We start from the raw sequence: 25129 nt of genomic DNA, 5'->3' as shown, positions 1-25129 counted from the left end.
TCCTTATATAGGTGGATCCAGTAATCCTATTTCTGGGTGTGTACCCAAAAGAATTGAAGTCAAGATGTCAAAGAGATATTAGCACCCCAATATTTAGTGAGTTACTATTCACAATAGCCAAGATGTGGAAATAACCCAAACGTCCATTGACATATAAATGGAAAAGAAAATGTGGTATACATACAGTGCAATGTTATTCAGCCTTAAAAAAGAAGGAGATCCAGTATCCAATATCATGGATGAGCTTGAATATATTATGCTAAGTGAAATAGAGGGACAGATAGTGGATGACTACACCTATATGAGGCACCTAATTTCTTCATTTGAAGAACAATTTTTTGTAAAAAGTTAAAGAATAGGAAGTTTTTTAAAAATCCAATATCTCACTTTTAAGAAAAAACCACTGTTAACCCTTCCTTTAGATATCTCTCTTTTGAATGTAAAATATATGAATTTTATATCATTTAATATGAATATAATTATACCATGCATGCTATTCTACAACTTGATTCTTTCAATCAAGAAAAACCTTAGTCCCTTTTTCACTGAATTTAGATGTGTCCCTTTATTTATAGTCACACTGTTCTTTTGTATGGATTTATCATACACACTCATTTTTAAACTGTGATGAGTAAGTTCATAATATTGGGAGGATTAAATGACTAAATATATGATAAAATGCTTAGAAAAATAAGCACCTGATAAATATTAGCTATTACTAATAGGTACCATAACTTTTTAGTTAGTCTTCAGTTGATGGGCAGTTCAGTTTTTCAACAATAATGAAGCAAGTAACATTTCATACATGTACACTTGTGCAAATATTTTTTTAGGCTATATTCCTAAAAAAGGAAATGGAATTACTTTAGTCAAAGGTTGGACATATTTAAAATTTTGATATTTTAAAATTTGATATTTTCACATTCCCCAACTCTGTGCTGATTAACATTCCAGTCAAGAATGTGTAAAGTATCTATTTCTCCATATATGATCAATATGGGATACTTATGTGCAAATATTCACACACATGCAATTTGAGTGTGCATTCCTTTTGATTATTAGTGAAGTTTGCTGTCTTATGTTTTATTGTCTCTTATTATCTGAGAACTGCTAAAACTGCACTTCTCTATTAGTGTTGATTTGTATTTTTAAGCAGAGTTTCAAAAAGCTCTCTAGATATTATGGTTATTAATGTTTAGCCATGTATTCTGCCAGCAGTTTTTCTCCACTTGCCATCTGTTTCCCAGTTTTGTCCATTATTTTGTGGTGAAGCATCTCATATCCATGAGATTTTTATAGCTGTAAGTTTTTATGTGAAATGTCAAAAGTTTTTTTTAACCCCAATATTACCAAAACTATCACCTAAATTATACTTTGGGATTTTGAGTTTTGACCCACCTAAAATCGATTTTGGGGGGGGAGGAGAGATGGAAGACAATTCTCCTAAAATTATTTATTCAAAAGTCTGATTTGTAATGCTACCTTTATCACAAACTAAATTCTCATTTTTTGTTTCATTATTTCTATGCTGTTTTCTATTCAACAGATCTGTCAGTGGACTTTTACAACAGGCTTCTGATGTGTCATTTTTATATTACATTTAAATTTTTTAATCTTTCTGATTACATAGGTCATTGTGGTTTATTTTCTTGGCTACTCTCACCTGCTTGTTCTGTTAAATAAAATTTAGGATTATTTTGTCAAGTTACCTCTCATAAAATTTTATTGAAAAATTTCCCTGAGATTATATTATAGTCATTTAATCTTAGGAGAATTTACAGCTTTAAAGAGTGGGTTTCTTATTCAAGATCTGTTTCTCAGTTTAGCTTTGTCCTTAGCCTAATTTTATAAATTTATTCATATAGGCACTGCACATTTCCTGTTAGTTTATTCCCAAGTATTTTCTATTGAATCCCCTAAATTCATTTAATGATTGATTTGGAGTACAATCCCATAACTTGAGCGTGCAATGTGAATATAAATTTTGAATATTTCCCATCAACAGCTGTCACTGAAGATCTCTCCCTTTGCCAATAGCTGATATGGAGCACAGTTTTTATTGTTTTTTTTTTATTTTTTTTCCAATATATGAAATTTATTGTCAAATTGGTTTCCATACAACACCCAGTGCTCATCCCAAAAGGTGCCCTCCTCAATACCCATCCCCCACCCTCCCCTCCCTCCCACCCCCATCAACCCTCAGTTTGTTCTCAGTTTTTAACAGTCTCTTATGCTTTGGCTTTCTCCCACTCTAACCTCTTTTTTTTTTTTTTTCCCCTTCCCCTCCCCCATGGGTTTCTGTTAAGTTTCTCAGGATCCACATAAGAGTGAAACCATATGGTATCTGTCTTTCTCTGTATGGCTTATTTCACTTAGCATCACACTCTCCAGTTCCATCCACGTTGCTACAAAAGGCCATATTTCATTCTTTCTCATTGCCACGTAGTATTCCATTGTGTATATAAACCACAATTTCTTTATCCATTCATCAGTTGATGGACATTTAGCCTCTTTCCATAATTTGGCTATTGTTGAGAGTGGAGTACAGTTTTTAAACACAGCTCAAACTGTACCTCAGAATCCTTTAAAATACAGACCATCTCTGAATAACATCTCTCACCTTTATGCAGTTTCCATAAAAAGTTTGTTTGGCCAAGATTTTACTATAAATTACTCAAAGAGCAAGTTTTTTTTTTATTATTTTTCTTGTCTTAACCTAAAGAAGGGAATCACTTAATTTGAAGTCTAGGAGTATACAAACTCACCAGGGTTAATAAATACTCCAAATTCAAACAACCATTATGCTTAATTCTCATTCATTCAGCAAACAATTATTGAGCCCTATTATGTTCAAAGTTCTAGAAGTAGACACATTTCCCTATTCACCAGTGACTTATTATCTATAGGAAAGATATGTTTGAATAAAATAATTGAAATACATGTTCTAAAACAATTAAATCTGACAAAAGCAGTAAAAGCTCACAATCAAATGGCAATTAAACACCTAATGAGTGTGTGTGTATCTGTCTGTCCGTCTGTCTGTGTCAACCTGCATCAGTAACACTCTTTTGTAATGAATAGCACAGTTACACAGAAATATGTCTGGCTAAGGCAGGTTTCTATAAGGTGTGATTGTTAACTCTTCTGTCTATGTACAAAAATGTTGTCAGTAATAATCAGGTTACGCCTATGATATTTATTAAGTTCTAACTCTAGCACTAACTTTTGGAGTTTTAAAACTTAAGTGATTAATGAAAATATTATAGGAGAATGATTGAGTCCATGGTATGGAATAAGAAATATATCCTTTTTTATTACATTCACATATATGTATATTACAGCAGGGTATAATAAACACACTCCAGCATGCATGTTTGAGTTCTTAGGTAAACTTCCAGCTTCTCCTCACTAAGAAACTAGTAAGGAGAATGCTTCTTTCACTGTCCAAGTTGTGTGGATTCTTTTTTGTGTGTGCCTCAGTGTTCTTTTAAAATTTTTTTTCAACGTTTTTTATTTATTTTTGGGACAGAGAGAGACAGAGCATGAACGGGGGAGGGGCAGAGAGAGAGGGAGACACAGAATCGGAAACAGGCTCCAGGCTCCGAGCCATCAGCCCAGAGCCTGGCGCGGGGCTCGAACCCACGGACCACGAGATCGTGACCTGGCTGAAGTCGGACGCTTAACTGACTGCGCCACCCAGGTGCCCCTGTGCCTCAGTGTTCTTATCCTATACTTGTCTGTGCTAGGGCATCATATTCTTGTACAGAAAATTCTTATACTTGTTTTTGCACTGTTCAAAGCTCCCTCTCTGGGTTATTAGAGGTTTGTTTTGCCCTTTAATTCCTTCACTGGGGGAGTAAAAACTGTTATCCTGCTTAACCTGTAACCCTGGTGATGGCTCTACCATGTTGTGATGTTTCTTGGTTGGTCTCTGTTCTGAGAATATTGTGTTTCCTGAGCTCTGCCCCCATGTGACAATGAGCCAGATTTTTTGTTGGGACCAAAGCTCTTGATTGGGATACAAGCTAAAAATACACCTTTCCTTCATTGGACAAAATTGTGCATGTGATAACATGCCTGTAAAATTCCATTAAATTATAGTCTCCACTATAGAAAATATAGTCAGTGGTATTGTAATAACATTGTATAGTGACAGATGGTAACTACACTTGTGGTAAGCATAGTGTAATGTAAAGTTGTTGAATCACTATGTTGTGCAACTGAAATTAATGTAACATAGTGTGTCAGCTATGACACAATTCAATTAAAAAAAGAAGAAGAAGAATTATAGTCCCCTCTTCTTCACCATAGCAGGAGCTCACGGTATATTGTTTCAGGAAACTGATTGCTTTTCATGGAGCCCCTGGTGCTGTGTTGACTCCAGGAAAGGACCCTTCGTTTAACCGCTTCACCCCCACTATCCTCTAGAACACGTGCTATTTGAAAAGTGGGAAAAATACACGTGCTAACAGAGTGTTTTAACAGTTTGAATGTTTTTTTCAGTGAATATTATTTGCTTAGTACAGTTTCTTTTTTATTACAACTCGAGGGTTTAATGTTCTGTGGGAATATCTCTTCTTGGCATGTCTATAGTAATTCCTCATTCTCTCTTTAACCCACTTCAACATACTTCAAGAGGCTCTGTTCTCTCCCTCCACCAAAACAGTGCTTATGATGGTTATCTATTTCCTATACCTTGACACATGTGATGGTTACTCCTATATCCACATCATCCTGTATTTCTTAGAAGTAGTAGATATAATTGACCTCTCCCTCCATCCTGGAATACATTTTTACCCTCCTTAGTCTCCTCTGGTTCTTTCTCTTCTCTTTTACCTCTAAACATTAGAGTGGCCTGGGCCTTCTCCTCTTCTGTCTACACACACATTCTGTAGCTGAACTCATCTATAGTTCTTTGACTTTAAATACCATCTGTATGCCCTATGTCTATGACAACCACAATTATATCTCCAACTCTGAACTGCAGACTTAGATATCCAGTGACCTGAACCTATATATTTAAATGTCTAATTGGCATCTCAAATTTAACTTTCCAAGACAGAACTCAACCTATATGTCCATAATTTTCTTTATCTTAGTAACAGGCACTACCATTACATTCAAAATATGAAAGCCCACCTTTGATTCCTTTTTTTTTTTCTCACCAGCCCCCTCACACCCAGTTCAGTTGCCCCAACTGTCATTGTAATACCCAGATTTCTTTCTCTATTGTTGGCTTTTCATAATGCTCCATTGCAAAGTTTTTCTTTTCATTCAGTCCTTTTTCTAATCATTCCCCCAAAGAGATGGATTTCAAAATGCTTATAGTTCCGAACATTTTAAATATAAGTAAATCAAGATAAAATATAAGTTTTTGTAAGAGGAACTTATAATTGAAGTTTACTGTAATATCAATATACGGGGTTGTAGGGAGGAACAGGTGGGTTGCAAAAATGGTTTATAAACTCTTATACACTAAAAAACAGTGATTATAATTTTGTATTTATTAAGAAGTTGATGTTACTAGCACCACTGAAAATGAATTTAACGTATCATCTATTCAATCATATCCAATAGTTATGGAGCATGTGTCTTGTACAAAGCTGGGTGCCATAAATACTGAGAAAAATTAGAGCTACTCAAGGAATTCACTGCCAAGGAGGGGAGGCAGGCATATAGAGGTAAATAAGTGTGATAGTGAAAGAAGTACAACAACAAAGCATGAATAAGATAAAGTGGAGGTACCCAAGAAGGTATGATTGGCTGAAAAGAGAGGCCATGTCTATCACACAGCTGCTTGAGCTAAAAACACAGGTACTTTCCCTCATTCTTGTCTTCCCCTCATCCCTCCCTCCAGCCAGTTTGATTTCACCATCTGCTGACTCTACTCCAAGGAGTTGTCAAACTTTTTCTGTAAGGATCAGATAGTGAATAGTTTAGGCTTTGAGGGGCCATGTACAATTTCTTTCACTTACTCTTCTTTTCTCTTTCTTTTTTCATCATCCTTTAAAAGAGTAAAAACTATTCTTAGCAATATGAGCCATGAACACATAAACGAAGGCCAGAGTTCGCCCCCAGAACGATAGTTTGCTAACCACTGCTCTCCTCCAAAGCCTGTTCCTGAGCCAATCACTTCTCTCCCCAACTACCATCCTAGGTGGAATGACCACTGTCTCTTTCCTGCATTACTGCATTCGACTCCTGTTGGGTTCCTGCTCCTACTCCTGGCCTTCCCTGATTCACACTCCACACTGTGGCCAGGTGATCTTTTAAATCATATATATCACTCCTTATATCAAGGAAGGTTCCCCTGATGAACCCACAAAATATAGTATCTTGCAACACATCTGTTATACTTAAAAAACTGAGGTTGGGAGCCGGGAGGGCTGATGCTCTTGGAAGGCCAGTATGGTTCTCACCATTCTGGTTTTATTTTAAATACACGCTATTACTTGCTAATGCGGGCAGTTAACATAAAAATGGAATCTGAGAATTATCATTTTATATAATTGTGACGGCTTTCATATTGAAATCTAATTATTCTGAATAATGAAACAGGAATTGATTAAATTTAATTGTAAGTTGTTTAAGCTTGTGGAGTGTAAGAAAAGGAGGAAGGGGAGAGGAAAGAGGACAGTATAAACTCTGTCATCTGAAATGGGATAAAGCTCAATATTTACATTTATATTGTTTATCTCTTTGAGCTGCTCTGGCTCTTAACTGGCGAAGCACTGGGGACCTCACTGGATCCTATGTTCAACTTTTTCTGTGTCATTAGCCAGATCTGGGTGTGAAAATCTCCCACTATCCCTACTTCCTTGCTATTCTTTTCCATCAGCTTCATGATATTTTTTCTTCCCATTGGCACAGCCTTTTTCTGCAGCTCTCCCTTTTCTGTTTCATCTTTTGTTCAGGGCCCAACCTTACTGTGTTTTATCCCATGTATCCGTCATTCTTCCACAGCTCCATTTTTGAACCACACAACTCAGCATTTTACCACCCTGGCTTCTTAAAGGAAGTAGATAATTTGCAGCAAAAATTAAACATAGGTTCAATTACACATGTCAGTATGAATTAGACACATATTGTTGAGATATTTTCAAGAGTTCCCCCTTTAAATAGTACCTTCTTTTCCTCAAAAGATGAAAATGCTTTTCCATCTATTGCTTCTTTATTCCCGTAAAGTTAAGTTTATTTTTTTTTCATTTTTCAATTTAAGGATTGAGTTTGGGTATTATTATCCCTGCTTTACATATGGTGAAACTGAAGCACTGAGCAGGAAAACAGTCCCCCCCAAGGACACTCAATGTATGCTCCAGCCATGACTGGGCCTCCCAGGTGCTGAGGGCCAGGCCTGTGTTTTTTCTCCTGGTCTCGCTGAGGGCAAGTAGAAGTTGAAGCAATTTCTAAGCTCTCCTCCAAATTATTTATAAGTCAAGGTCATTTGTTTTTACCTACTTTGACTATGTCAACCCTTTCAAATTCCAGATACACTTTTTCTATACCAATGTTTCTCAAACCCAGATAATATGCAAACAACCTTTAAAGGAAAAGGATCCTTATCAATTATGAGCACATGCAAACTATTTTAATTCATAATATTACTTAAATATGTAGAAACAGAAAATTGTTATATTTAACATAACTACAAATATGTAAACACGTCATACTGTTGTCATTCTACATAAAAAAAAAGTCAAAGTCAAACAAATTTGTACTACCAAAAACTTCAACTGATCAACATTAATGTGAAAGATGATGTCCTTTTAGGAAACATAATTGACTAGTCAACAGGAAAATATATTCTGGCTCCCAAGCATAGGATCTTTTGAGATTGGCATGGCTGGGCTAACTGTGCTGTAAGACCTCACCATCCTCCTTCCACTTTTATCCTATTGGGATGAAACACCCATCCACCCAGGGCACTGTGATGTCATTAGAGGAGAGTACATAACTGATGCGTTGATGTCTCTTTCTCTGCTCAGTCTGCCATGAACAGAGTACTACTACTCAGTGCAAACACAAACATGGGCACTAAAAGTTTTGACTGCCAGTGCTTACTTATAAAGTGGTTCCCCAGACAACTCAGAAAATCCCTTATACTAATTTTATTAAATACTACACAAAATTTCTTTTTCTCGTATTTATTTGTCTGTTTATTTATTTTGAGAGACAGAGACAGTACGAGCAGGAGAAGGGCAGAGAGAGAGGGAGGGAAAGAGAGAGAATCCCCAGCAGGCTTCACACTGTCAGTACAGAGCCTGACACAGGGCTTGAACCCAACGAAATCACAAGGTCATGACCTGAGGTGAAACCAAGAGTTGGATGCTCAATCGACTGAGCCACCCAGGCGCCCCCCAAATTTTTTTTGAATTCTCACAAGACCTTGCAAACTCTGGGAATAAGGGGACTCCAAACTTACTTCTTTAAGACTTGGAGAAGCAGTCAGAGTTTTCAAGTCCAGCTTTGGACTAGATACCTGTTGGAATGATTTAAGGGCAACCTGAGGATCTCACACCTACCAGTTTGCTAAAGCAGGAGGGTGACTCGGTCAATTCAGGCAGAAGGATTGAAGGACCTGATTTAAATGCAAATATATTACCTGAGGACAATAATTAACAACAATTGATTCTCTTGCTGACATTAATTTATTATAAACATAATCATGCATGAAGACAAAGCCTAGCAGAATGGGACATAGCATAGGTAAGTTTGATATCATCATAAGTCATCATGTATTAAATGCCTACTAGTCGGGGCGCCTGGGTCGCTCAGGCAGTTAGCATCCAACTTCGGCTCAGGTCATGATCTCAGGGCTCGTGGGTTCAAGCCCCTCATTGGGCTCTGTGCTGGCAGCTCGGAGCCTGGGGCCTGCTTTTGTGTCTCCCTCTCTTTCTTTGCCCCTCCCCCTCTCACATTCTGTCTCTCTCCGTCTCTCAAAAGTAAACATTACAAAAAAAATTTTTAAGTGCCTACTAGTATCAGACATCTGTACAGGTAAACAGAGTCCCCATTCTTGGTTTTTAAAACACAGCTGGTAATACAGAACGAACGGAGCGAGAAGGGGAGCTTTCCTTGGATACAGTAGAGGGAGAAACTTACAAACCAGGCAGTGGCAAAAGCCGCCAACTCAAGGCCATCTTGGTTTGGAGCCAGCAGAAAAGCGGAACTGCCCGAATGGAAGAGGTTTGGAGAAGGAAAACAAACTTTCTCTGCCTTTTAGTTTTTTAGCCAGTCTTGAGACTCTGGCTTATTTTTTAAAAGTATAAAAACATATCTATAATAAAAAGTAGATGATTCTTTAATTATGGAGTTTTCATTTGTATATTTCTTTCAAAACTTTATCTCTCCTTAAATACTTTCCTTGAGGTTATTCTGTGCAATCCACTGTGGGAGTGAGGCAGAGGAATTAATACCACCTCTTAGCCCGTCACATTTCCTCTCTCTCTTTCCATGGCTATGGACACAGTTCCACAATTCTGGAGTTCTTACAAATCTCCCTTGAATAGGAAGCCATAGTTTAAAGTTGTTTATATTGTTTCATTGCTTGCCACCCTCCCGGCTTGATATTGTTCATGTTTAATGTGTGTTTATCTGGTGGGCATGTAATTAACTTCCTATTTTCCCCTCATAGCTCTATAGCTTACAAGTATAAAAGCTTACTGTTATAATTATGTTGAAGAGAGAACACCTTACTGTGTTTATGGGTGGGAAGTAGATGGTTAAAAAAGGTTTTCCCCAAGGAAAAGCAAAGGAACACTTATCAGAAGTCTCTGAATGCACAGCCCTCTCATTTAAGAAGAATGCACATAATCTCATTTAATCCGATACCCCCTAAGAGTCATGAATTATTACTTTATACTAAGATAAGGTAAGACTCAGAGAAATCAGGTAACTCACCTGGGTTCACACAGCTGGTGTCAGAGCTCATATATGAACCCATGTCTTAACCCCAAACTACATGTCCTTTCCCCTTACCACACTACCTGTCCTGGGAGTCTCCTCACAGTGATCTCTGTCTCCAGGAGACTGGGATAGGGCCACCTGAACTTGCAATGAAAGCAGAGGGTACTTTTAGTGTGGTAGCTGTAGTTCTTTCCCCCTTATAGATAGGTCACTTCACTCCTTTCTGTCTTTCTCTATCCCCTCCTTTATCCTTCCCTGTGCTATTTTTTTTTCTTCTTCACCCTTTCCACAGAAAGCAGTCAGCAGACATGATTAGGATTGATGGAGAACTATTCCAGGTCTTTTTCCCTTATCCAAAGCCCTGTTTCTGTGTGAACCTGCATTTGAGCCAATAACGGTACACAGACCACCAGCTGTGCTTAGAGCAATTCAGCCAAATGTCATCTCAAGTCCAGGGCTGCGTCCCAGTAGGTGCATGGAAGGGGCCCCTTTTTCCCTATTCCATCTTGAGTCCATGTTCTTTGGAACACAAGGAGAAGGGCGCTGACTCAAGTACAAAGGGCATGGTACTCAGCTCTCCTTTGCAAATACTACAGCGGTCTCAGAAAGACCCTCACTGAATTATGTTACTATCGTGGTGGGGGGCGGGGGAGGTGGCTAGCTTACTAGTCAATGCAAACTAATTTGTTTGAATGCTCAGTCTTGTTGCTTTTCTTCATAGTGCTGCCTCTTTTTGAGTGTTCCTTCACTGAAATGATAGGAGAGAGAGGGGAAAATTCAGCTTTGATTTTTATTCCTAGCTTTGTGACAAATGATGGGAGTAAAATTTAAAACTGTTCATCTGCTGAATTCTGGGAATTGCCAGAGGATTTTGTTTGTACATGCCTTCCTGACCCCCATTTTCTCAGATAAGTAAAAATTATGTTGCATTTGTAAACAAGGTACTTTTATTGAGTTGAACTTTTACAAATGCATGGTATACTTAGCCAAAATAACACTTTTATTTTACACAAGTACACTCAAAGGGCTATGCGTGTAGAATTTTGTGTGATTAATATGCCCTTGAAAGCTGTTACAAAGTAAGCATAATTTCAGAGTTTGTGGGGTCTCTTAAATTCACTTTGTAATTTAATGTGCAGCCACCGAAGCCAGAGTTGAGGGATATTACTACCAGAAATCTGTATCCTATCACACACCTTTTCAAGTAAACCAGTCACTCTTCCAAACTTGAAAGGTTCTCTTTTTTAAAAAAAAATATAAGTTGTGTTGCCTTGGATCACAGAAAGAAATGAGGAAATGAGACCATTAAACATTTGAAATATGCTCATTTTAAAGTGCTTGCCGTATGTTTTGCCGTGCTGAGTAAATTTTTTCCTGCTTTAGTAACTAAGAAAGTATAAAACACAAAGTCCCTGTGCTTTGCTTACTAGTAGAGAAAATTTAACCCATGAAATACACTGCTATTACCGTGGTAGCTTATAATAGTCTCTGAACATATATGCCACTGGAATTCATTCTGTTTTATTCACATGTTGCCTTATTTTGTTTCTTGCAAAGCCACTCAAATTCTATCCTTCTTACCTACCCTTTTAAAATTTCTTAGGTATAAAATTTTTTGTTCTGGTTAAAGACTGTTTCCTTAAGTGCAAAGTCCAGGAAATTCATAACTGCACAAACCATCTCCCCCCAACCCGCTCACTCGCTTGCTCTCTCTCTCTCTCTCTCTCTCTCACACACACACACACACACACACACACACACACACACACATGCTAATAAGCAGTTCATTTTTTAAAATGATGAATTACTGAGAAATGCTATTGTTCTGCTTTACTGACTATTCATTTTTTCTGAGACACAATAATATATAATGACCAGATACAGCTACTGTATTTTCTGAGTTCTTAGTTGTCAACAACAGAATCTACCGTAGCTGCTTTAAGTAGAAAACATTTACTGAGGGGTATAAATTGCTCGAAGAACCATTGGGAGGGCAAAATTACAGAATTAGGCTGGCTTCCCTGGACTGGTTCTCCAAATGAAGTTTAGAATTGGGGTTGCCAGGGAGCTGCTGACTCCACCAGACTGGAGGCTGCAGTCAGGAAGCCACCCCACATTCTAGCCTCTGGATCCAGGGCCAAGAAAACAGGTGCCACATCCTCTGCAGCTCAGCGATGGGACTCACTTCCGAACCAAAGTCTGGTATGGATATGAATACATCGGATTGGCTGAAACTATATCTCATCTGGAGCCCTAGCTACAAAAGCAAGATTGGGCAGGGAAAGAGAGTTTTGAATTGAACTCAAACATTATAAGGAGTTGGGACTGGTCATAGAGATAGCCCATCCTCAGAATCCACTTAATAGCTGTGATATTTCTAATCTATTAAGAGCCTGTACCATTCAGCTACTTGGAAACTCTATGTATGTGTGAAGCTTGCTGAATATAGGACCTCTCTGTAAGGTGAACAGGTAGCAAGCTTCTCTTTTCATTGAAAGGTTAGAATATAGGGCATTTTCTCTGAAACTATTTAGCTCCCCAGAGAAGAGCAGTCCAATATCCTGCTTGGTGGGGGCCGAGAAATACATCTGGTTGTTAGCCCTCTGGAGTAAGGCTGCGAAAGTGGCCGAGGGACATTTCCATATGAAGACTTTTACTAAGTTTTCTTCTTTTTGTCCCACTTTTGCTGTTCAACCTGCTCGTATCTCTGGGCCCCCAAACTTCTCGTGTATAATTTCTTTCTAGGGAAAAAGCCTCTGATCTCCTGCTGGGGGTAGGAATGGGCTGCTCTGCGTCAAGGAGGTGACCCTGTGTCATTATTTGTTCTTTGTACTTGTGTATACACACTATCTGATCCTGCTGTCTTAGCCCCCAAATTACCCCCTTCAGGTGCCTCCAAAGAACAGGACAGGATGCAGTTGGGTGGCTTCTCCTCCATTCTCTCCCGCTGTAGGAATTTGGGGAAATAACTCCTTTCTGTATGCTAAGTCAATGAATGCTTTTCTGTCTGCCTTCTCTCTTTGAAAGCTTTCAGGAAATTCTTGTCTACTGTTTTCTCCCTTCTCATTTTCTTTGTCCTTGTGGATCAATATCATTTTATTCTTTTACTATTATCAAATGGGTTTGGGGGAGGGAAAAGAGAAAAGTATTTACATAGAGATTAAATATTTAAAAATTGAGATATAGTGTTTAGTTTTCTCACTTTACAATTACAAAAGTCCTTTTTTGGGGAGGAGAGGGAGTCCACATTTGAGGATATTAGAGGTACCTGGAGCTGTAGGACAATATATACTTTTTTGCCTCCTCTTTAATCAAGGCTTTTTAACATGGAACATATTTCTTGAATGAAGTGGAAAGTTTCCAGTCCACTGAAATGTAAACTACCATACATACAATACCTGGCAGGAAAAAACAAAACAGCAAGTTAACCCAATCCCTGTAATGGCCATGCCCTTATTCGTAGATGTTTCCTCCATCTACCAAATGTGTTCTGCTGGATACGGAGCTCAGCGTGGCTTCTGGGGTCACACTTAGCTGAGGCTGCAGTCCAAAGAGCACTCATCTGGCTGGGCCATGGTACTGTTGGCTCTGCTCAAGCAAAGCAGTCACCAGCACATTCAAACAGTGAATCTCAAAGTGAGAAACAAGAAGGCAACATAATAACGATATCAGAAAGATGTTAGCAAGTGCAAAAGAAAAAAAGAAGTGGTATTGCCCAGGAATGACAAGAGAATGGAGGAGGGAGCCCTCCAGTGGGCTCTTATGGCCAGGCAGGCTTCCTGGAGGAGGTGGAAATTGAATTGGACTCTGAAGAGACAGAAGGGGCCAGGAAGAGTAGGGTCTCCAGTTGGGTAATGGCGAGCATTACTATTTTTCTCTTACCTAGTGGGGATATGCCAATATATAGCTCCCTTTACGGATCTGAGTGAGTGCAGAGGGGGCAGCCATGAAGCCAGTGGCATAGCCATCGGGTTTTCTTGGGCCTACTCTGACAGCCCATCAAAGTCTACATACACATAGGCAGTTTCCTCAGTGTCCAAGGGAAAAATATAAAGAAGTACTTTTTACTAGCAGCCTCCTGGCTCACAGATGCTGTTTACTACTCAAAATGTAATTCTGATTAAAGCCGGGAATTAGAGCTCAAATGAAAAGATGGGTAGTTTGTATTATGAGTTTCATACGTGTACATCTCTCTAGTTATAACATCTTAATAGCAATAAACACCAGACTCTTCAAAAGCATGTGGAACTAGTATTCTGGTATTTTCAATATTTTTATAGCTTTTTCTTTTTTTCTTTGATATTTTGATTATTTTATAAGTCAATCATCATCTCTGAATCCCTAATCTAAGTAAAGCACTCTGCCAGGCCATAAGGGGACTCAATCATATGTTCATTAAATACTGTGTGTGATGAATGTCAACTATGCAACTAAAGCTAAGAAGGAAACAATTGCTTCCCTCAGAGAGCTGATGCATTGACAGGGAAGTCAGGAAATAGTTACAGAGTAGCAGAGGAGCAAGACACACACAATGATGAACAACCACAGAAATGATGGCAATAGTAGCAGGTTTGTTCTTTCCCTGGGCACTTACCTTGTAGTTGGAAAGGCAGGGTCTAGGCACACTTAGGTGAAACAGTCAGGAAACTTATTTTTTCCTCTTGGAAAATAAGAGGGAAAGTAAACCAAGCACACAAGTGCTGTCAAGCGATCAGACCGGGGGCAGAGAAATTCTGGTAATGGTTGAAGACACCTGAGTGCTATGCCTGGCCACAGCAGGGATTTCTGATGGCTGGAGAGCACTGTATCCTTGAGTGAATTTCTGGGCACATCACAGTGCCCAGTTAGTCAGACAAGGGTATGACAGTGGTTTGAACTGGAAGGATTTGCTAAATCATATCCATGGTTCTGAGAGATCTGTTTACTGAGTTAGAAGTCACAGGGAGCTTGGGGCGCCAAATGGCTCAGTCGGTTAAGCGTCTGACTTCGGCTCAGGTCATGATCTCATGGTTCATGAGTTCGAGCCCCGGGTCAGGCTCTGGGTGGACAACTCGGAGCCTGGAGCCCGCTTTGGATTCTGTGTCTCCCTCTGTCTCCCCCTCCGCTGCTTGTACTGTCTCTCGCATTGTCTCAAAAGTAAATAAACATTAAAAAAAAAAAACTTTTTAAAAAGTCACAGGGAGCTAGATAGAGCTACTTGGTGTAGGAGACTTAGACAGATGAGGCCCATCGAGTTCCAGACAAACTGGGGTGAGAGCAGAGCTATGGGAACACCAGGAGAGCAAGGAGATCCAGGCCTGTGTACCAGAGCCCTTAGGTGTTCAACTGCAATTCATAGAGGTGACATCAGAGCTAGAAGATGAGTCTAATGGGCAGGTTTTCTCATAGCCCCATTCTGACCTTAATCAGAGGAACTTCACTTTTTAATCTACCCAATAGAATTAGCTTTGGTGTCAGATTTTTTTTTTTAAGGATCCCACTGATTTAAAAATAATAAGTCTGCAAGTGGGATGGAGAAGGAAAAGAAGACAGAAAAAATGAGACCTGTAATACTTTAAGAAAAAAAAAATGTGCACTAGGTCTGAACTAGGTGGAATAATCTTTTGCAGGAATTTTGCGAGGAAGAGAAGCAGAATGGCAAGTGGGCAAAGGTATTTCTAGTGGAAGAAATAGTACAGAAAAAAAAACCCAAGGAGATATGATTAGATGTGTTCTGTATGGAAAATAAAAATGCATTGATTTTCCTGGAAAGCAGGAGTCCTGAGGTTGGCGCAGTGGGCATGTTGAGAAATTTGAATTTACTCTGAATGGCAGTACCGTTCATCTTGGAGAATGAGGTGGGGGTGAGAAGCATGATGAATATGTATGCTTACATAACTCTTGTGTAAGTTACTCAAAGGATGAAAGGTTAGCATTAATTTACGGGAGCATCATATTTTTCTTGGCCCAGGTACCCACCCCCAAACCCAGGATAATGTCCTTAGTTTCCCTGTTTATAAACATTCTGGCCTGGTCTAGGTTAGTAAAGCTTCACCTTTTATGCTATAGCAAATTCATTCAAAATCAATCTTTCAGCCATTAAAAATAAGTGTTTAATATCACATCTGTTTAATTTTTAACATAATAGTATCGACATTAGTAGACATAATAGGTAGACACGGTAGCAAAACAGTATACATACAACATAGTTGTAGAATTTCATCATGTTGGCATTTTGTTTCTGCTGCATCCTTAAGTCAAAAGTGTATTAAACAGCACGTGTATATGCAGCAGTGTGTTACTATTAAGTGTAAACACAAAAGGATTTTAACATAAACCTTGCCCTCAAGGAGTGTCCAACTTATTTGAAGAGGCATCTGAGCATAAATAAGAAACGGCATCCTATGTAGCCTAGGACAAAAATCATGGAAAATGTGGGCACTCTCAGAAAAAGACATGTATGACATACCATAATCAGGGTAGGCTTCGTGGAAGAGATGGCACTTGACATAAATTTCAAGGCCACGAATATGTGCCTTCTTGCAGAGAAGAAGACATTCCTAACAGGTAGCAGCCATACAAGCAGAGGCAGAGAGAGTAAAAAACGTGGCAATCAATCTAAACTTTGTAAACATTTAATGATTGAAAGCAGTGCTGGGGTACCTGGGTGGCTCAGTCAGGTAAGCGTCTGACTCAGGTCATGATCTTATGCTTCATGAGTTCAAGCTCCATGTCGGGCTCTGCACTGAGAGCACGGAACCTGCTTAGGATTCTCTCTCTCCCTGTCTCTCTGCCCCTCCCCTGCTTGCACCCATGCATGTTCTCTCTCTCAAAATAAATAAACATTAAAAAAAGGAAAGAAAAGCAGTGCCAATCAGTCAAGCATCTTTTACAGGTTTTTTTCTTTCCCACAGAATTTTTATTTGATTCTCAAATATATGTGACTATCACATATTTTACTCAACATTTGGCTTTGGTTATCAGACATTTTCGAGTTAATTCAACAAGTATTTATAATATGTGTATAAATTTCAATGGCCAACACTCTACTAGGCACTGTAATGCATACAAATGAAGAAGTCGTTGTCTTATCCTTGAATATTTTGTTGCCTTGCTAGTGAGAAAATGTATGTACAAATAAGATTCAAGGTAGTTCGTCAACCCAAGGCTACACAAAGATTCCCCAAATTATGAAACTCCCTACATATAAACCACCAGTGTATAAAGACTTTGTAATGCTGTGCATCCTCAGGAGATATTCCTCCCCATGCCCAACCTTCTCCTCATACCCACTGTAGCTCCTTCTAGCAACCGAGTTATATTGGCGGTGCTCTGCCAGCTAGATCCCCATCAATGGCCCCATCTGTCCCTCATCGATCCTTTCATTTCCTTTCAAGGCCAGTGAACATATCATGTAGCCATCATATAATTACCACCTCCTTCTACCTTAATTCATCTGCCTTTTACCACTCACAGCTCACAGTTCAGTTATTTCCACCTCATACAACACTTTTTCACATATTTAATGCATCCTTTTGGGGGTCTGTCTTATTTCTCCTTCTTCTAATACTTGTCAAGTTACTGCAAGGAAAAAACACATCGTCTCTCATGTCCCCTCTTTGAACAAAGAATTCCCGGATGCCTCCCATACAAGTAGTGCTGGTAACCATTTTGTATGGAGGAGAGCAAAGTTACCATGTTTAAAAAGGAAAAAAATGTATGTTGAATTAGTGACATCAGCTTCTAAAGCTTTTTTTGCAGAAGTTTCTTTCTGACTCTCCATGGGAAAAACCTTTCTCTAAAATTTTACAGGTGCTTCCTCCAAAAATGTCTATTAAGATAAAATGTTTAAAGTATCAAATTACATCTTATTTACAAATGTTGCAAAACATTTTCTGCTTTTTATTTTTCTTTGTAAACGTAACCTACTTGAACAATAGAATTGATTGAACGTTCCAAATTCCAAATGAATAACCTTCACACAGATTTCTTATGTAATATGCATTTATAAGATGAGCATACCTTATATAACATATAACTCAAAATGAGTAGAGGGCACCTGGGTGGCTCAGTCAGTTGAGTGTCCGACTTTGACTCAGTTCATGATCTCATGGTTCATGAGTTCAAGCCCCACAGCGCGCTCACTGCTGTCAATTCAGAGCCTGCTTTGGATCCTCTGTCCCTCTCTCTTTGCCGCTCCTCTGCTCGTGCTCTCTCTGAAAAATGAGTACACATTTAAGAGTCTCATGCTCTACCGACTGAGCTAGCTGGGCGACTGAGTACACATTTAAAAAAAGAAACAAAAAACCCAAGATGAATAGAATAAACAATACCTATTATATGAATTGAAAGGAGAGAGGTTGGGGAGTGAGAAAGAGATAGTCATAAACTTTGGAAAACTTTTTGCGCAGAACGTTGAACTTGAACTTGACTCTAAATAATAAACTGATGTGTTTGGGAGAAGTTGAAAGTGTATCTCAAGTTGGGAAAAGACTGTTGACAAAGGTGTGTTTGGTTGAAATGGAGACTTTTATGGAAGCATAAAAGAAATATTCACAAATCAGGATTGGACCAATTTGTAGGTGTTTCATGTGACAAAAATGACCAATGTCACGTTAAGGAGTTTCATGGATTTTCTCCCATAAATGATAGAGAGATGTGAGCATTTGGAAGGACTGTAATGAATTAGACAGAGTAGTTTTATAAAATTGGTGATATTTGAGGAATTAGAAAGCAAGGGGACTGGATAGGAGACCATGTAAAACCACATGCTTGTGAAACGTCGGAGACCTGGACTAATGTGATGGGAATGTCATATAAGTGGAGCTCTGACAAATGCTTCAAACAGAATGCAACATAGTCTTGATGTAATAAAGGGGGTGAAGGAAAACAATATGTCAGAAATGATAGTGAGGTTTCAGATTGGGTGATGGGGAGAATGAAAAATATACCTAATGGCAGAACCAGGGAGGTTAGAGGAGAAAAATTGGGTGGATGAGAGGAAGGAAAGTGATGATAAGTATATGGGGCTCAATGCCATCAATAGAAAGTTAATATTAGCCACATATATCATTTTAAATAGTCTAGCAGCCATATGCAAAACACTAAAAATAAACAGATAAAATTGCATTTAATAATATTTTATTTGCCCTAATATATTCAAAGTATTATCATTTCAACATATAATCAATATATTTTTAAGCAGTCTCTACACCCCAAGTGGAGCTTAAACTTACAGCCCTGAGACCAAGATTCGCATGCTCTATCGACTGAGCCAGCCATGTTCTATCAACTAAGCCAGCCGCCCCAACATATGCCAGTATGAACATTGCTGAGGGGGCATCTGGGGTGGCTTAGTCAGCTGAACATCTGACTCTTGATTTTGGCTCAGATCATGATCTCATGGTTCGTGGGATCGAATGCTTGGAATTCTCTCTCTCGGCCCCTCCTCTGGATGCATGTGCGCGCTCTCTCTTTCTCTCTCTCTCTCTTTCAAAATAAGTAAATAAACATTAAAAAAATATTGATGAGATCATTTACATTCTTTTTCTCACACTAAGTCTTTGAAATCTGGCATGTGTTTAATGCTTAGAGCATATCCCAATTTAACCAGCTACATTTAAAGTGTTCGACAGTGACCTGTAACTGGTGGCTACCATATTGCTGTGTATTATTAGACAGTTTAATAGAACTACCAAAGATTACGTAGCCAATGTCTCAATTAGGCTAAGTGCTAAGACTCACTGTATTTTGGAAATTATAATTCTGTTTATTCTTTCTCCCCCTCAATTCCTTTTGTTTGTTTTAGCTGCTTCGTATTAAAGATGTTCTTTTAACAGAACATCATTCTTTCCCCAGAGCACCAAGAATTTTAGAAATATCCATGAGAGAGAGTTTTTCATGGCTGTAGTTCTTCACTTGACTTACAACTTTAATTGAACAAATCAGTCTGAATCTTCTTTTTCATCTCCCTTTGTCCGTCTTAAAACTCTTGATTATGAAATAATTTAGCAATATGTCCTCAAAAACCATGGATAAATGACACTTAGTATTTTGGAAATGAAGCTACATTTTTCATGTTCCCCTGTCTGCATATGTGTGTATTTCTCCAGCATTTAATGTCTGACGTAAACTTGCTGGATTTTTGGTCTTCACTATAGGCTAAAGAACGCAATATGAAAGGGAGCCTACTTCTATAGAAAACACGCCAAGGACATTGTGTTCCTTCTTTACAATGAAATGCAGATTTCCCATTAAAAGGCGAATCCATCATTTCAAAAGGTTGAATAGGATGGTGCGTTAAAAAAGTCCAGCTGCTTAAATTTAGGGCATTGAAAAACATCCAATAAAAAAATGTTCCCTGGGTTTCAAGCATTTTCATTTGATTATGTATTGGATAGCTTTTCATTCAATCTGTGATCTTGCCTGTTAGAATTCTATCCTAAAATAGTCTGACAAGTGTTTCAAAGAAGTTAGACTCAACTATGATACTTCAGTAACTTAAATTATGTATTTTGCTATTTAGAATATACTTGTGTTTGCTGAAATATTATTAATTTTTGTACAAGATATGTTGGAATTTTCTTTCAGCGCTTTGCTTTTTCATGTTTATTCTTAGGCTTCTCTCACTTCCATTTAGTTTCTTTTATGTTTTTTTGATCTTCTTTGAAGACATGACATTGTCTGCCAGGACAGCCATTTTGTTCTCCAACGAGCTTCCTTCAACTGATTTAGTCATCTATTTCTCTCTGCCTCACTAATCTGATGTGTTCTGCCCAGATTTTCTCTAATTAATTTGAGAGTAATGAGTGGCAAAGCTGATTCTCCTGGCAATAACTCTCTGTGGGGTCTGCAGACAACATGGCTACCACAAGCTGGCTAGAGAGCATGTGCAAGCACACACACACACACACACACACACACACACACAGACACACACACACACACAGAGTTCTCCACACTACAGAGCCTAGTGCTGTAGGAACCAAAATACTTATGTCAAACATGTTTGTACAGCACATATACTTTTCGACAGGAAATACAGTTAATAGTTGTTTATTAAAAGTTGTGAGTAAGTCTCTATGCTTCCCTCCTCTGGAGTCTAGTCCTGCTTTTTCTTAGGACCAGCACAAGAGATATAGGCTGGGGCCATACACAGGGCTACTGTTGAACAAGGACTGTGCTAGAATACCCCTGGTAATAGGTATTGACTAGGTTTCTTCAGCTGAGTGTTTGGCTCTCTCCTCCTAGACTGATCATTAGGCATTTATACATATGATAATATTGCCCCTGGGCCAATCCCTAAATGTAAATGTTTCTCATAATTCTTTAGCATCCAGTATGTTTCACTAAGACCAGTTTGGCCCCATTTGCAGACCTTCCTCCCCACCCAATGTCCATTTTCTTCCTAAAGAATTGTTAATTTTAAAAGAGAATTTATTCTAGTTAATATCAGTTTACTTCTAATGGGTTCTTTCGTTTCTCAAAGAGGTCAACAATTTAATGGAATCACTTTTTTCTGGACCCACATTTTATTGTAGACCCAAATGAAGGAAATATTTTGCTGTGCTTTATCTAGTTTATAGGGGGTATTTCATACTGGGGTCCTGTGCTTCCCGTCCCTGCCAGCACTGGCTATCAAAACTGCTTAGGCTGCAAATAAAATATGAAATGAAATCCATCTGGCATTTCTCATTGAATTAGGACCAGAACATTTTTGCTAAATATTAACAGATGGCTAAATTCTTAATATCAAACTAACATTTTAAAACATCTAAGGGGACCCACATGAGGAAGAAAGGGTGGAGGACCATGTGTTCTCTCTATCACTGAGGCCTTCCTTCCTCCACACTTTTCCTCCCCTCATCCTTGCAACCCGTGTGTTGAGAATCATTGGAGTCTCTTTTCTCAGATAGCTTTTATTCCTTGGTAGCTGGTATCAAAATATTGTAATCAAATGTTGGACAACTCAGGTGATGAGTTGCCCTTGGCAGCCTTCAGGATCTTTTATTAAAGCCAATTCTCTCTCCATCTCTTTCTCTCTCAATAGGAAAAAGAAAAGAAGTATATGCTTCCCTTGGACAACCTGAAAGTTCGGGATGTGGAAAAAAGCTTTATGTCTAGCAAGCACATCTTTGCACTTTTTAATACAGAACAAAGGTAAGAAAATGAAGCAGCTTCTGTCTTCAGATTTTTTTTTACTTGAATTTCTGTGTCACCTAGAGACCATGTTTACAAGAGTTCCTTTGGACCCACCTGGGAACTTGTTAACTCTTTAGTTTTCCTTTTATTTTGTATGTTTAGCTTTCACCATAGGTTATGGGTTCACAGGATTAAAACTTAGAATAAGAAGGATCTTCAAGTATTCCCTGTTCTTCCAGCAGGCACCCAAATCATGCTGCTTTCATTCTTAAAGTACATTTTATTATTTTAAAGTCTTTCTTGTCCTCAATTTATTGCATACATACTTGCAAATTACTCAGTTAAAACTTTTGATAGTGTCTGTCCAGCATGGATGGATATTACTCAAGACCTTATATATTTTGGGAGGGCATTTTTGCATTGGTGAATAGAATGATTCACTTAATGTAAATACAGATATGTAGTACTTCCCAGTTTTTCAAAGCACTGTGCATGTTCATTGTTTGATTTTTTTAAAAACAGTTTCTTATAAGGTAGAAAGATAGAGTAGTGTGGTTACCATTTCATAAAGTAGAACTGTAGTTCAGAGAGGTTAACTGACTTTCTTGAGATCATAAAATTAGTATATGAGAAAGCTTAAAACTGAAGTAGGACTACTGTGTCTAAATCCACTTTTCCTTCCACTTGTGTCTTATTGTTGTTTTTTACTGCCACTCACCTACAACATCGAAACTTAATTTGGGGCTGATTATCATGGAGTGCCACGGTTACTCACTGAAGTTAAGCAGTAAAATTAAATATAAACAAATGGAGAGGTAACAGAGGATGGAATAGAGAGATGTAAAAGGGCTACAATGAGACAAGGATAACAAGGAGATCTTTTCCAAATGGCAATGTTATAGGAAAAAGCTAATTAATTTCTATGAGTCAGTTATTAAGAGACTGAGTCATTAGGTGGCAGGGTCTAATTTTAACCTATCTCTTCAGGCCTTTTATCTTTATTTAGCAATGAATGAAGTTCCTTGATTGGGTTCAATGACCGTCCCAGGGTCAATCACACAGTACATTAAAATAGCAAAAGAAGTCTTCTTCCTACATTCCCAGTCAGTTGCTCAGAGTGACTCATTATACAAAAATACCTAGAAAAACCACAAGAGCTAGTCATTTAAAGGATCAAGGGGAAAGAAAATTAAATATAACTCCCCTACCAAATACTGAGATGGGAGTTTTTAAAGACCTAGTATTATTTGAGAGTAGCTTATGAAAAAAAACACTGTGATGATAAAGAATAAAAAGATTTCCTGGAGAGAGCAGTAGGGTGTCCTCATACTAGGGCCAAACAGTACTGTTTACATACTTTGCTCACAGTGGGTAGCTGGGAGGTCCTGAAGGAATCTTTACAGAAGTGCTCGGCCTTCCTGCCTGGATGCAGAGTCGAAGTGTGACTACTATATAGGAGGTCAATTTGAGGTCTTCATCAACCTGGAAAGTGCAGGTTATAAAAGGGCTTGGTACAAAATTTAAAAAAAAAAAAAATCAGACAACGGTAGAGTAGCTTTTTTAGATGAAATGCAACTTATATTTTAAAGAGAGCAAAAGACACCAAAATAAGATAACTCTGGACCTCTAAAATTCTGGGTATTCTGGAATCCTAGGGTTCTTGGAAGGTATTAAATTCTTCAGCCACTTCTCAGAGACCTCTGTGAGTACAAGGATGTCCCATCTACAGGCATATTTGCTGTTGTCTTATGGCCTGAAATCTTGATTATTTTCAATTAGTTTTGTACTGGCCAGGACCTCCAGTACAATGTTGAATACAATTGGGCATCCTTGGTTTGTTTCGTATTTTAGGGAAAGTTATTTCTTAATTTTATAATTAAGTACTTTCTGATAGGTAACTGATATCAGGTAAAGAAGACCCCTTGGGTTCCTAGTCGCTAAGGTTTTGGTTTCTGTTTCTGTTTTTATCATGAATGGATGTTGAATTTTATCAAGCGCTTTTTCTGTCTCTACAGAGATTGTATGATTTTCTTCTTTATCTGTTCATGTAATGAAATATACTAATAGGCCTTCTAATATACTTAAACCATTCTAGGGGCGCCTGGGTGGCTCAGTTGGTTAAGTGGCCGACTTTGGCTCAGGTCATGATCTCGCGGTCCGTGAGTTCGAGCCCCGCGTCGGGCTCTGTGCTGACAGCTCGGAGCCTGGAGCCTACTTCGGATTCTGTGTCTCCCTCTCTCTGACCCTCCCCTGTTCATGCTCTGTCTCTCCCTGTCTCAAAAATAAATAAAACGTTAAAAAAAATTTTTTTTTTAAAAAAAACCATCCTGATCTCCTGAGATTAAACTAGCTAAATCACGAAGTAGTGTTCTTTATGATATGTTCCTGGCTTGTTTGCTAGCATTTGCAACTATGGTTATAAGTGATATTGGCCTGTAAATGTCCTTTTTTGTGCTGTCCCTGCCTGGTTTCATATCAAGTTTGTGTTAGCTTTGTAATTGAAGTGGGATGAAGTTCTCATTGTTCTTAGGAACATTCTGTATAAGATAGGGATTAACTGTTAATGGATTATGTGGTAGAACTCGCCCATAAAATCATCAGGGCCTAGTGGACAGTTTTGGTAAGTAAGCTTTAAACTAGTGATTTAACATATTTAATACTTATGGGTTTGTTAGGTTTTCTATTTTTATCATGGGTCAGTTTGGACAAACTGTATTTTTCCTAGCAAATCATCCATTCTGTTCATTTTTCAGTCCATTAGCCTCAAGTATTTCTTAAGGTTCTATTTTTTCAAATTTCTGCTGTATCTGAAATTTGACTCCTTTTTACTTCTAATATTAAGTCTTTTTTAACATGATCATTCTCGCCAGACTTTTACTTTTTCAAAGAAGCAGCTTTTGACTCTTTTGATCCTTTATTGTGTATATTTTTTCTATACACATAGATTTTTTTCTATACACAGAGATTTCTATAATCTCTGCTCCTTTCTTCAATATTTTCTTCCTTGTATTTATGTTTATTTTGTAGTATTTTTTCCTAACTTCTTAATTTAGATGTGTAGCTCATCAATTTTTGTCCTTTCTTTTTCTTATATATGTATGTA

At 38.2% G+C, this 25129-nt stretch overlaps 1 protein-coding gene across 7 annotated transcripts in view; it reads left to right on the top strand.

Moving 5' to 3' along the window:
- DNM3 (dynamin 3) overlaps positions 1–25129 on the top strand; it is a 569424-nt gene that overhangs the window by 386894 nt on the left and 157401 nt on the right. For all 7 annotated transcript variants that reach the window (XM_053909278.1, XM_019424838.2, XM_019424889.2 and 4 more), the window contains one exon: positions 21935–22044. In XM_053909278.1, the coding sequence (XP_053765253.1) occupies positions 21935–22044 (110 nt within the window). The remainder of the gene's footprint in view (positions 1–21934; positions 22045–25129) is intronic.

The sequence above is a fragment of the Panthera pardus genome, unplaced genomic scaffold (assembly GCF_024362965.1).
Source record: "Panthera pardus isolate Hobbes unplaced genomic scaffold, ASM2436296v1 HiC_scaffold_21, whole genome shotgun sequence".
Taxonomy (NCBI): domain Eukaryota; kingdom Metazoa; phylum Chordata; class Mammalia; order Carnivora; family Felidae; genus Panthera; species Panthera pardus.
The sequence above is the reverse complement of the archived record's forward strand: the minus strand, read 5'-3'. Positions and strand labels throughout refer to the sequence as shown.